General features: G+C 45.9%; 1 protein-coding gene across 1 annotated transcript in view; it reads left to right on the top strand.

Annotated features, from left to right (window-relative positions):
* PCNT (pericentrin) overlaps window positions 1-14,436 on the top strand; it is a 193,301-nt gene extending 178,865 nt beyond the window's left edge. Inside the window, exon 49 of the mRNA XM_082260893.1 lies at window positions 14,208-14,436. Coding sequence (XP_082117019.1) covers window positions 14,208-14,251 — 44 coding nt within the window. The 3' untranslated portion in view covers window positions 14,252-14,436. The remainder of the gene's footprint in view (window positions 1-14,207) is intronic.
* Window positions 14,437-14,675: the final 239 nt, after the last annotated feature.

Here is a 14,675-nt window from a genome sequence, read left to right as displayed (position 1 = left end):
TGCATCCGCGTACACATTTCCACATATTTATAACGTTTTGTTAATAACCATCATGTCTGGGAGGTCAACAAGGAGAGGCAGACATTCCCATGGCACTGTGAGGGGGCCAGCAGTGTACGTGTCCACAGGCAAAGGTGGATGTGGTCAGTCCTCAGGCAGGGCATCATTTCCTCTGTCTCTGATGTTGCTATCCAGCCACAGCCTGCAGAGGAGGTGGTGGACTGGCTTACTGAACCATCCTCATCCTCCGTCACCCAAGCAGAGACTAGTGCGCAGTCCACTGCAGCTGCCAGAATGGCTAAATCTGCCTCCTTGTCCACAGCTATTATTGCCATAGCTCCAGCATCAGGCTTGGTGGAGTCAGCTGTTATTTGAGCACCGGGTCAGCCACTTGCTCCTTGACGATGCACAGCAATTACTCGATACAGATTTTGGTTCTGAGGTTGAGAAAGGTAGGAACATGAGCCTACAGAGAGAGAACACTGGTACACAAATTGGCAGTTATGTTCCCCCAGCCGCAGCGTATTGCTAAGTTATCCCCAATAGTAAGGAGGATGGAAGAGATGATGATGTAATTGACGCAACTTGGGTGCCGGATAGAGCAGAGAAGGAGGGTGAGGCACAACCCAATGCGGCAGCCATCATGGAAGAGTAGAGAATAGCCACCCTATTCCATTACATTGTGGAGCTGTTCTCTTCCCACAGCCCAGCTGTCTGGGCCTTTTTTTTAGCACATGTGCAGCTCATTGCACTGTTGCAATTTGCAAACGTTGTCTCAAGCACATCAAGCATGGCAAAAACACCAGCAATTTGGGTACCATGTGCTTGACAAGGCATTTAACCTCCGACCACTCAGCCCGTTGGCAAGAGCACCGAAAGCCACATAAAAGGGACGCAATTCTGTTTCTCGTCCTTACTCATCTTTGTCTACCCCTGCTATACCTCATGACCTCTCTGCAGCCTTCACTGACAGGGATGATGGTATAGCGCAGGGTGTCCCAGGTCCTTGCAGCACATCTGCCAGTAGCACACCACCAGCTGTAGACTATAGCTGACAAATTTCTCTGCCCCATCTGCTGAAGCAAAAAAAAAAAAAAAGTCACTGCCACCCACATGCCCAGCGTTTAAATGCAAGCTTGTCAAAGCTGCTGGCTTTGCATCTTCTGCCTTTCTGTCTGTTAGATTCTCTTCCCTTCCGTGAATTTGCAGAATGTGCTGTACCACAATGGCAGGTTCCCTGTCACTATTTCTTTTCACGTAAGGCCATTCGAACTCTGTACTATCACGTGGAAGGCAATGTTGTGGCATCGTTGGGCAAGGCAGTCATCTGCAAAGTCCACATTAATGCTGACAGGTGGTCCAGCAAGCATGGTCAGGGACGCTATATTTCTTTCACCGCACACTTGGTAACTCTGCTTGCAATTCGGAAGGATGCAGGACAGGGCTCAGTGCTGCAGCTTTTTGTCCTGCCATGTCTCTATACAGCTACCGTGTTTCCCCCAAAAGTAAGACCTACTGTGATTTTCGGGGGGGGCTTAAATATAAGCCCTACTCCAAAAATGAGCCCTAGTTTAAAGCAATTGTTAAATCCTTGAATCCACTCTTACTGTTTTATATAATGTCCAATGTGTGTGTTTCTGTAACATAATTGTGCCAAATACTTTCGGTACAGCGCTTCTCAGCGCTCAACTGACCTCCTGCTGCTATTCTCCTCTTCTCCCAGCTGTCAGCGGGGATCTCAGCCCCTCCCGCTCCAGTGCTCAGGGCGGGAAGAGAGGTCTTGCGGGTCATGGAAGCGCCGAGCGGTGCTGTAACAAAGATATTTGGCACAATTATATTACAGAAACACACACATTGGACATGATATAATAATGTAATAGAGTGGATTCTAGGATTTTACAACCAGTTTTACTCGGTTCACACTGGGAATTCCTGGCAGGGAGGGAGAGGGGGAGAGAAGACAGCACATTATATAAAACCTACCTCGAAAATAAGCCCTACTGTGTCTTTTGGTGCCAAAATAATATAAGACCCGGTCTTATTTTCGGGGAAATACGATAGTGGTGATGATGCGAGATTTGACAGCTCTAACCCCTACTCTTTTCCCTCCTCTGCTGAATTGTCCTGCGAACCACAAGTACCACCTAAGCGCTCAAGGGGCTATTCAATGAGTCAGGCTAAAAGGTGCTATGCAGTGCTTCAGTTGGTGTGTCTAGGGGACAGGAACCACACCAGAGCAGGGATTCTTGCAGCTCTGCAGGGGCAGGCCCGGAGGAGGTTCACACCATGCCAGCTGGAGCCAGGAATGGTGGTGTGCGATAATGGCACAAATCTCCTGTCCACCCTTAGATAGGGAAAGTTGACACATGTGCCATGCCTGGCACACGTCCTCAAATTGGTGGTGCAGCATTTCCTAAATAGGTACCCAGGGTTAAAAGATCTGCTAAAGCAGGCCAGAAGAGTCTGTAGCCATTTCAGGCGGTCATACACAACACAGCCAGTGCTCGGTTGGCTGAAATTCAGTGAGCATTCCACCTGCCCGTAAACCGCCTGATTTGTGACAATGTCACCAGGTGGCACTCGACTTTGGCAATGCTGCAGCGGCTGCACATGCAGCAGAGGACAGTCAATGAGTACCTGTGGGAGTATAGCACGACTGCCTCCGACCGGCTCAGCTTTTTCTCCCCACACCAATGGCTGCTGATAAAAGATGCATACACTGTACTGTCACCATTTGAGGAGGCCATAAGGATGGTGAGCTGTGACAATGCATGCATCAGTGACAAGATCCCTGTTGTGTTCCTGCTGGAGCAGACTTGTCATGACATTATGGACAGGGCACTCGGGGCAGAGCAGCCGAAGGTAGAGGACTACTTCCTTTCCTCTCAAGGCCTACTTTATGCAGAGGCAATTCTTCCTACGCCACAGAACACACAAGGGAGAGGGAGGAGGAGGATTCTGTCAGTTTTGGAGACATTGAAGCAGAGAAGGACATACAGTGCCTTGCGAAAGTATTCGGCCCCCTTGAACTTTGCGACCTTTGCTGGGATCTTTGGTCCTGGCAAGATTTTTTAGAAATACTTTTTTAGGCAGCTTTTCTTCTCCAGTGTTCCTGTGAGATCTTCAAGCAAGTACGCTGAAACTGGGCGACGGGCTGGATGTTGAGATCCAGTGGTCACCCCAGTTCAGCCTGCGAGCGCATGCAGGCCATAGCTCCGCGCTGGGTCGGCCGCGACATAGTCCCACTGGACGGGGACTGACCCTGCGAGTTAAACGTCTCGCCTGGACGCCAATGACCAGCGGAGTCACGGCGTCCAGATTGGTCGACAGCCCCCCCACTCCGGTGGAGAGGGGTTCTGTCAGGAGTTGGCGCCCGCCTGGTTCCGGTATGGTGAGTAAAATGTTCCCCCTCTCCCCCTGCCGGGTTTGTTGGGGATGCGGGCCCTTCTCTGGGATGGATGGACGTGATCCTAACAGGAGTCATTAATCCCCCTCTTAAAAGCTTGGTTTGGGAGCTGACTATCTATAGTCACTATATGACACTGTAAGGGAGATGACTGTAGTCAGTGGCAGACTGCTAAAAGGCATTACTGTTGAGGTATAGAGGTGATAGTATCCTACCTGACACTATACAGGCCGATGCCTATGCCTGGATACAGCATCCGCAGGTCGCCATCCTTCCATAAGCCGGTCACCCCGCACACCGCACAGCCTCCCGCAGGCCGGGGACTACCTCCCGCAGGCCGCTGCTACCTTGCACAAGCCGCCGCTATCCTCCACAGGCCGCCACCATTTTCCCACAGATCGCACGGGGCTGCCTTATTGGCGTAGCCTCGTGTCTCCAGCATGGGGGCGGCCATGTTTGAGGTGACCAAACACCTCGTGGAGTAATTGGGAGGCGCCGGAAGGAATGTAAAGGGGCGGAGCCGCCTCCTTTACCCGGGAAAGCAAGCCAAAGACTTCCTGTCTGTAACAGACAGTGCTGGAAGCAGGTTGAATAGAAACTTCTGAGCATCAGGTGGTGAGCCTTGGGGTCTCTCTCTCTCTCTCTCTCTCCTCTCTCTCCTCTCTCCTCTCTCCTCTCTCCTCTCTCCTCTCTCCTCTCTCCTCTCTCCTCTCTCCTCTCTCTCTCTCCTCTCTCTCTCTCCTCTCTCTCTCTCGTCCAAAAGCAGGTAACACTGAGGGGCGCTGGGGGACTAAAGAGAAAAAAAAAAATTTTCTTTGTGGATCGAAAAGTGGAAGCGGAATCCCGCACTGTTTTTTCCCTGATAGGGTCAACCTTTAGACCAGTGGTTGCCATTGGTTTAGTTTCACAAACATTGACAGAATGGGCAAAATTGCTACGCCATGATTTAAAGGGGAGAAGTATCCCACCGGCAGCGTCTGATTTGATGGAGCAAATTATACAAGGACTACAGTTTGTCTGTGACGCAGCCCTGGATGCCACTCCCTTGTTAGGGCATGCATCGATGTCAGCTGTAGTCCTCAGACGTGTGCTGGGGTTAAAGTGTTGGTCGGCGGATCAAGGTTCCAAGAAAGCTTTGGCTAATCTCCCTTTTCAGGGGGATCGCCTATTTGGGACCACTCTAGATGAGATCATAAAGGATGTGACTGGGGGCAAGAGCACTTTTTTGCCGCAGACTGCTAAAGCTAAAGGACCTCGTAACAGGCGAGGACCTTCCTTTTCCGCTCATAAAAGGTTCGTTCGCTCCACTGGGGCGAGCGTGAAGGGCAAAGCACCTTCAGGAGGTTTCAAAGGGCGCTGGTCGGGTAAACAAAAGGCCGACTCAGCCAAACCTGAAGATAAAACGAATACAGCCTGAAGGTGCGCCCCCACCCAGCTCAGGGGTGGGGGGACGTCTTCACCGGTGTTCAGATCCAGGGCTTGCCTGAATCCCGGACTAAGGGGTTCAGGAGATCATACGATCGGGATACAAGATCGAGTGTCGATCACTTCTACCGGTGCAATTCTTCCCTTCCAACATTCATATGCTACAGGGAGCGGTAGTTCCCGTTCCTTGAGCAGAACGTTTTCTTTACTTTTTCCAAAGATCATTCCCAGTTCCCTCCAGGAATCGGATCCGGTTGAGCGAGCGGACCAGGGAGTCTCTGGTTCGGTGACTCCGGTCTCTAAAGCTCAACCAGGAGAAGTCATCACTTCCAATAGGAATCAAGGTTCTGATAAATGTGTGGGAACTGATCAGACTTCGTCTGATTGCCTGGACCAAGCAGCTCTAGGGCAGCCTGGTTCGGATCCAGTCAGACAATGCCATGGTGGTGACTTGGGTCGATCACCAAGGATTTCACCAGCTGTGTCTTCAATAGGGCATCCCGGAGGTGGATCTGTTGGCATGTCGGCTCAACCGGAAGGCGCGGAGGTTGGTAGCTCGCACCCGCGATCCTCTAGCGGACACAGCAGACGCGCTGAGCGCCCCGTAGGGGCAGTATCAGCTACTGTATGCCTTCCCCCCCTCTCAAGTTGCTGCTGAGATTTCTCCGCAGGATAGAGGTGGAGGGAACTCCAGTAATCCTGGTAATTCCGGGCTGGCCTCGTCAAGCCGGGTACGCCGTCTTGGGCAGACTAGTCGCGGACGCTCCTTGGAGACTTCCTCTCAGGGGGGATCTGCGGTCTCAAGGACCAATCTTCCATCGTGCTTTACAGTCGCTGGCTTTAACGGCCTGGCCATTGAGACCCAGGTACTGAAGGACAGGGGATTGTCAGCTTCAGTTATCCCTACTCTAATTAAAGCAAGGAAAGTGACTTCCAGCAAAGTCTATTATCGCACATGGAAGGCTTATATCGCGTGGTGTGAATCTTTGGGATTTCCCCCACGTACCTATTCGGTGACCCGAATCTTGGCTTTTCTGCAAAAGGGGATTGAGCAGAAACTATCCTTGAGCACTATCAAGGGTCAGGTTTCAGCGTTAGCAATCTTCTTTCAGAAGCCTCTGGCTACTCATTCCTTGGTGCGGAATTTCATCCAGGGGGTGCGGCACTTGGCTCCGCCAGTGCGCGCGCCCTTACCGCCCTGGGATCTTAATTTGGTGTTGTCGGTTCTGCAGAAACCTCCCTTTGAAAATATTAGGGAGATTCCCTTGCTTACATTATCCCAGAAGGTGGCCTTCTTGGTGGCTATCACTTCTACACGCAGGGTGTCAGAACTGGCTGCATTATCGTGTCATTCCCCATATCTGGTGATTCATAGGGATAAGGTAGTTCTTCATCCGAAGCCATCCTTTCTTCCTAAGGTGGTTTCAGACTTTCATCTGAATGAAGATATTGTGCTACCTTCCTTGTGTCCTAAGCCCAGTCATCCTCGGGAATGTGCGTTGCATTCCTTGGATGTGGTTCGGGCAATCAGGGTATACCTGAAGACTACGGAATCGTTCCGTAAAACGGATTCACTTTTTGTGATCACGAATGGCCCCAGAAAGGGGTTGCCTGCATCTGCCGCGACTATCTCCAAATGGATTAGGCAGACGGTGGTACAGGCTTATTCTATTAAGGCAGGCCTCGACAAAACCCGGGCGCCAGGTCGCATTTGCGACTAGAATTAGCGACTTGGCGCCTGGGGTGCCCTGCAGAAGGTGTCCTGTCATCTTTGCACGGACTTCCGCGCACGGAGTGCACGGACTTCCGGGCCGTCCGAAAATTGAGGCCCCGGCTTTTCGGCCTACTTGAGATGAGAGGCTTCCAATGGGGAACTGGCACCCTCTTGTGGTGGCCGGGAGTAATGACTGTTGTAATTACTGTTTCCACTGCCTTATTGTTCACAACATTACCATCTCCCTGTCCAGTTAGTTACCTTTGACAGGGAGTGTGGTTATTTATTATTAATTTAATTTATTTTTTAAATGTAAAAACTAAATTTTTTTTCTTTTTAATTATTAAAAAAAATAAAAAAATATATATATTTTTTTTCCAATTATTATTATTAAAAAAAATAAAATAATATAAATATATATATAAATATAAATATATATATATATATATATATATATATATATATATATATATATATATATATATATATATATATATATATATATATATATATATATATATATAAAAATCTTGTTTTTTTTTTTTTTTTTTTTTCTCATCGCCATGCCACAGCCGAAGGCCCCTTTCACACGGGCTGTCTGATCAGGTCCGCCTGTCAGTTTTTCAGGCAGACCTGATTGGACCCTTCATTCTCCTATGGAGCAGTAATCTGCCGCCATCTGATCCTGTCCTCCAAAAGCAGACGGATGGTGGTTCTATTTATCCCGTGGATCGGATCAGATGGCATCGGATGGAAAGAGACAGACAGTCTGTTTTCATCCAATTGCGCTAGAGGAGAGTGGGGTTCTAGTCGTATTTATGTGTAAATTTAGTATCCGTTTTATTAAATAAAGCTTGGTTGTTTAAAAAAAAAAAAAAAAACTGGCTCCTAACTTTTTTAGCTGGCTCCTAGATTTCAGGAAAATTTGTCAAGCCATGTATTAAGGGTCGGAATCCTCCGTTCCCTGTTAGGGCGCATTCCACTCGAGCGCTCAGTACTTCCTGGGCCTTCCGCCATCAGGCGTCAGTGGTCCAGGTGTGCAAGGCGGCTACCTGGTCGTCGGTGCATACCTTTACAAAATTTTATAAAGTTGATGTGATGGCATCGGCGGATGCCTCATTTGGCCGCAAGGTTTTGCAGGCCGCAATTTGAGGAGACCGGTGGTCTACCTCGAGGGTTTTTTTCCGTTGGAATTTCAGTTGAGTCTCATCTTTTGATTGATGAGCCTTTAAAACTTCTAGTTGGCACCGGTTGGGCCTTCTAGATTGGATTTTGATTTCCATTATCCCACCCCTCATTTGTGGCACTGCTTTGGGACGTCCCGAGTTGATATTAATCAAGGAGGACTGCGTCTGTCAATGAGCGACAGAATAATGGATTTTTGTAAGATCTTACCGTAAAATCCTTTTCTCTTAAGCTCATTGACAGACGCAGTAGCCGCCCCTCTGTTTTTGAGTTGGGTTGGGTTAAATTCTCTAAACATTGCTTTGTGACATAACTGACTTCCTGTAGCAGAGAGAGCGAGGATATACCCTCTGGGACTACCCCTAAGGTGTGGGCAGAAAGTTTTTCTTTCTGTCTAGTCCTACTTCTGTAGAGGGCAGTATAACCCGAGTTGATATTATTTAAGGAGGACTGCGTCTGTCAATGAGCTTAAGAGAAAAGGATTTTACGGTAAGATCTTACAAAAATCCATTTTTTTTCTGAAGAATCAACAAGTGGGACACAGTCATGAAGTGGAACGAAATCTATTGGACATTTCAAACTTTTTTAACAAATAAAAAACTGAAATTGGGCGTGCAAAATTATTCAGCCCCCTTAAGTTAATACTTTGTAGCGCCACCTTTTGCTGCGATTACAGCTGTAAGTAGCTTGGGGTATGTCTCTATCAGTTTTGCACATCGAGAGACTGACATTTTTTCCCATTCCTCCTTGCAAAACAGCTCGAGCTCAGTGAGATTGGATGGAGAGTGTTTGTGAACAGCAGTTTTTAGTTCTTTCCACAGATTCTCGATTGAATTCAGGTCTGGACTTTGACTTGGTCATTCTAATACCTGGATATGTTTATTTGTGAACCATTCCATTGTAGATTTTGCTTTATGTTTTGGATCATTGTCTTGTTGGAAGACAAATCTCCGTCCCAGTCTCAGGTCTTTTGCAGACTCCATCAGGTTTTCTTCCAGAATGGTCCTGTATTTGGCTCCATCCATCTTCCCATCAATTTTAACCATCTTCCCTGTCCCTGCTGAAGAAAAGCAGGCCCAAACCATGATGCTGCCACCACCATGTTTGACAGTGGGGATGGTGTGTTCAGGGTGATGAGCTGTGTTGCTTTTACGCCAAACATAACATTTTGCATTGTTGCCAAAAAGTTTGGTTTTGGTTTCATCTGACCAGAGCACCTTCTTCCACATGTTTGTGTTACTTTCGCAAGGCACTGTACATCAAACCTTAAAAGATGGTTTTCCATCCCCAGAACCCTTGGGTAGTAGGTGGCTGGGAAGAGGCAGTTTCAGTTAATGTAATTCTCGGTGACCCGAGGAGTCTGCTTCTCATGCCTCCGCAAGCTTCCGGTGCATGGGCTCCCTCATGCTTCAAAGCCTGCGTAGGACCCAAGAAAATATGACATCAAGAAGGTGGTTCACTATTGGTTGGCAACCCTCCTTGACCACCGTTACAAGGGGAAAGTCTCAGAACTCATACTGTCCCCACAGAGGGTGCAGAAGGTGAAATCTCCTGAGGACACTTTAAAGAGGAGTTTATCTAATGCTTTTCCCGACTCTGGTAGATTACAGTGTCGTGGAAAGCATAGTTTTGAGGCTTCTGTTGGTCGAGAGGAGCGATGGAGAAGGGGTCGCCTAAGTGATGCATTTCAAATTTTTTTAGTCCTCACCACCCAGTGCTCTCAGCTTCCACATCCCTTTGGCAGCGTCTGCATCAAATCATAGACTATTATCTAGGGGCGAAAACCGAGATGGGGAGCTTTCCAATTGATGATCCACTGGGTTACTGGGTCATGAGAATAGACCACTGACCAGAAATTGCCCAGTATGCAATTGGGCTGCCGTGCATCCAGCGTGCTTTCCGAAGGGCATTCAGTGCTGTTGGAGGTTTTGTTACTGATAATAGAACGCATCTGTCCACGGGCTCCGTGGTCCGTCTAACATTTATCAAAATTAATCAGTCCTGGATTACCAACAGCTATGAAGCCCCTGATGCCGATTTCCCTTAAGTGTCTTTTGTTCATTGACGGACTTGGCTCCTGATCGTCTTAACCATTGGGTTATATTGCCCCCTACAGGAGTATGACACTCGGCGAAGAAAAAGTCTGGCTACGCCTATGGGCAGTCCCAGAGGGTTTACTCCCTCTCTCTGCTGTAGGTACTCAGTTTTTTTTTCTGCCTAGTCAGAAGTATGGACCTAGTTCCTTGCTAAGATCTCTTGCCCTGGCAATTTTTTCCTTTTTAAATACTTTTTCCTGTTTCATCAACTGTGTCTCTGGTGGGGGGACTTCTGTGGACCTATTGGTCTCTTGTCTAAACAGGTTTTAGAGGTTCATAACAAGGTCTTGGGATCCTCTGGCCGACGCCGCAAACGCTCTGGTGGTCCCTTGGGGCCAGTATCGCCTGATATACGCATTTCCGCTGATAACTCTTCTGCCAAGACTCCTGTGAAGAATCGAGGCAGAAGGGATTCTGGTAGGAGACAAGCCTTTCCAGTTCGGCCTGTTCTCAGCTTACAGGGTGTTCATAAAAGTGCTTGCACCTCCTCTTGCCTTCTTAAGAAATAAGGGTATTCAGGTCATAGGGTACCTAGTCCATCTTCTTTTGAGGGACTCTTCTTGATTCCAATTGTCTGCAAGTGTCCTCCGGACAGATCAGACACTTAAGGCTTTCGGTTGAGTAATCATTTAAAATTAGCTCTCCAGCTTATATTTTGCCAGTGATCCTTATTCTAGACACCACCCTAGCTGTGGCGGAGCATAGGAATTTGCTCGGTGCGCTGAAAACTTTGCTGTGCTGAAAAGCGCATTTGTGGATATTAACACGCGCTAAGTGGCAATAATCCCTCGTACTGAAAGTACAATGTACAGCTTCTTTGTATAAAGAAATCCTAGCGCACTCACCATCCCCATAGATACAGACACACAGGCTGTTTCAGTTTGGATGCTCCCAAGTTGTCCTGTGTTGAACAAAGGGCTTTGTTTATTTGTAGGGCAGCAAAAGAACAAAGGCAGGAAGTGATAACTACACCACATCAGTTCCAGATGTACACTCACATGACCTAAGTTATTCACATAAACTCAGCCAATGACACACTTGTGTACATTCAAATATAGAACAGGAAGAGGAAGTACACAGACGTGAATAAACCGAACAGTGTGCACGGCTTATTGCCTAACCCTACTTAATGAAACAAGCATGTAGAACCGTGAACGCTGCTTCAATCAAACCCGTGCATGGACTTCCTCCATTACTACTGGTGTGAATCCCATTTAGCAAAGCTTCAGAGAACAATGCCTATTAGGATTATAGTACTGTTCCCATCAGCGTAAGGCTATCTGCAGGGAAAGAGCCATGTTGTTTCCCCTATGGTGATCAAGCATTGTAGAAAGACATGAGCGTGTATCTCTTCATAAAGATGGATATCAAAGCGATATTGACTCCGCACCACAATACACCTAGATCTCTACTGGCAAACAGACCTGCACATAGAGGGTTCGCCGGCGGAGAGGTCTATGTAGAGCAAACAAATCTACACATCTAAGGGAAGGTTTTCACTGCCAATAGTCTTTCCCTAATGCCGGTTCGCCTGAATACGCTCTAAAGAGGGTATTACAAGAAAACCGACAACAGGAGCCATACTGACAATCTAAATAAAACACCTTATTTCCTAATAAAATTTCCACAACATAGCAAAAGTCTTTCTTCCAGAAAACAAACTGATATCTCTCATATCTCATGGCGGGACCTTGAGATTAACCACTTTAAGACCGGGCCTTTTTTTGATACTTGGTGTTTACAAGCTAAAATCCGTTGTTTTTGCTAGAAAACTACTTAGAACCCCCAAACATTATATATTTTTTTTTTTAGCAGCAGAGACGCTAGAGAATAAAATGGAGATCGTTGCAATATTTTTTATCACACCGTATTTGCGCAGCGGTCTTCCAAACGCATTTTCTTTTGGAAAAATTTCACTTTTTTTTAATTAAAAAATAAAAAAACAGTAAAGTTAGCTCAATTTTTTTCCATAATGTGAAAGATAATAGTACGCCGAGTAAATAGATACCCAACATGTCATGCTTCAAAAGTGTGCACGCTCGCGGAATGGCGACAAACATTGGTACTTAAAAAACCCCATAGGCGACATTTTAAAAATCTCTACAGGTAACCAGCCTAGAGTTAGAGGAGGTCAAGGGCTCAAATTATTGCTCTCGCTCGAAACAATCGTGGTGATACCTCACATGTGTTTTATTCCTATTACAAGGAATGTAAATATCCCTTGTAATAGAAATTGGCATGACAGGACCTCTTTATTGTGAGATCTGGGGTCAAAAAGACCTTCGACCTCAACTACAAAAAAAAAAAAAATTGCCGAAAAAAAATCGGCCCTTTAACCACTTAAGCCCCGGAGGATTTGGCTGCTAAAGGACCAGGGTTTTTTTTGCGATTTTTTTACTGCGTGACTTTAACGGACAATTGCGCGGTCGTGCGACGCTGTACCTAAACGAATTTGACGTCCTTTTTTTCCCACAAACAGAGCTTTCTTTTGGTGGTATTTGATCACCTGTGCGATTTTTTGATCACACGCTATAAACAAAAAGAGCGTAAATTTTGCAAAAATAACAATATTTTTCACATTTTTTTATATGAAATTCCCCAAAAAAAAAGTAAAAATCAAAATTTTTTAACATTTTTCGGCCAATTTGTTTTATGCTACCTATGTTTGGTAAAAAAAATCGCAAAAAGCGTATTTTGATTGGTTTGCGCAAAAGTTATCGCGTTTACTAACAAAGGGAAAGATTTTTGTCATTTTTGGTGTTTTTTTTTTTTTTAACGCGTAATGGCGGCGATCTGCGATTTTTTTTTTTTTCGGTACTGCGACATTGCGGCGGACAGATCGGACCCTTGACTGACATTTTTGACACTTTTGGGGTTACCAGTGACATTACTGCAGTAATCAGTGCTATACATATGCACTGTTACTGCAAAAATGACACTGGCAGGGAAGGGGTTAACTTTATTGGACAGGGAGGGGTTAAGTGTGTCCTAGGGGCGTGATTCTAACTGTGTAGGGACATTCCTATTGGTGTAAAAGCAAAGATCCACCGTTCTACATAGTAGAACGGACAGATCTTCACTTTTACACAGGGAGAACTGACAGGCAGCTTGTTTACACAAGCTGCTCTGTCTTTCTCCCTTCACAGGAGCGATCGCAGTGTGACTGGCGGACATCGAGTCCGCCGGTCACACGCACTGACTTGCCTATGAACGAGCCGCGGCGGGCGCGCGCCCGCCCGCGATAGGCTCGCAAGTCAGTGACAGGCGAGTGACGTACCGATACGTCACTCTGCCTGGCCGGGGCTGACCGCCGCAGTATATAGTCGTGCGGCGGTCGGCAACCGGTTAAAAAGGTCGCTAGGCAACGACGTTTAATGTCACTCTGGTCCTCCAAGACCATAGGGGAGGTTCTGCTTTAGGTACTCCTCTCCCCCAAATATGCCACATTTCGCATGTCATATTTTTTATTTTTTTTTGGGGTGGGGCGGGAGACTGCTTTTACACTGCTCTAAAAAAGAAGATTGCTCTTCACTGTCTGGATGTGGTCAGAGTCATTACAGTATATCCAAAAGCTATAGCTTTTCTCAGGAAGACTGACTCTCGATTTGTCCTTATTTCATCCTTCTCCAAAAATCCACATTCGCTACGGTAAAAGGAATTTTGACTTGCCTGTAAATTCCATATATCAGGACACAGGCCATCCTTTATTTTCTTTAAAACTGAGAACTCCCAAGTAGGGTAGGTTATAGACTGGACTCCTAGGGGAGGCATGCTCTCAAAGCTTTGGCAACATTCAGTCACCTAAAGCTACCAGCTTTTAACCAAGTGTTTATGAATATCAAGCCTTTGTCCTGCACTGTACTCTAAGATATGAAATTTACAGGTGTAAATGCATTGTTAGGATTGAATTTTCTCCTTTTTGTCCCCCCTGACATTAAGCGTACATAAACAAATGGAAAAAGATGCTGCACTCTAAAATTTTAGTTGCTGTATATTTCTATTGCTGCACAGAACACCTAGGCTCTTCTCGCAGATGAGTTTAGAAGAATAAAGCACCATCAGTGCTGATAGAGGAATCTCTCCCGCAGTGCTATTGAGTTCTGCCATCATGGAGCTTTCCCTGCTGGCAGAATACAGTGATTACTGCTTGTGTCTACAGCTGCCGGCAGTAATCGCATGTAAAAAAGAAAAATCCAACAGACTATTCGTACCCAAGTTGATTGATGGATCGACTTTGGGTACAACCAGCCTGTTCATAGATGGATCTAGTTTAGGCCAGTCCCTGCTGAACCGGACAAGATTCAACCCATCTATGGCTGGCTAAAGAGCTTATTCTTTGATTAAATTAAACATGCCTAATTGCTGAAATTTTTCTCCACAGGCCCCTCACCAGAACTGCCTCGTGTTAAATATGCACGGAAATAACCACATTGGGAAAGGTTGTGTGTTTTTTGTATTTTTTTTTCTACTATACAATAAATCTATTTATGTACAGCATTTTAGCACTTGTATAAAATTTTGTATTTTTAATACATTGTATAAATTTTGTAACAGAAGACACCCTCACACCAGGCTTAAAACAAATCGGCACAATAATTTTGAGAGATCACTGGTTGGTCAGTTCTTCGTGAATTTTTTTTTTTTTTTAATTAAAATTATTTGTAAATTTGAATAAACATATTCTATTTCCTATTCGTGTTGTGTTTTGAATAAGGAACATAAACTTTTTTCTTTATTTTTTTATGTAGTTATGTAGAGAAATTGCAACACTGATGTAACAAAATTTCTTTGTCATAAAATGTCATCACATCTAGGGTTCTGCCACATGGGTATTAAATTGGTTTAAAGA

Source organism: Pelophylax lessonae, assembly GCF_965119305.1.
Source record: "Pelophylax lessonae genome assembly, chromosome: 6".
Taxonomy (NCBI): Eukaryota; Metazoa; Chordata; class Amphibia; order Anura; family Ranidae; genus Pelophylax; species Pelophylax lessonae.
The sequence above is the reverse complement of the archived record's forward strand: the minus strand, read 5'-3'. Positions and strand labels throughout refer to the sequence as shown.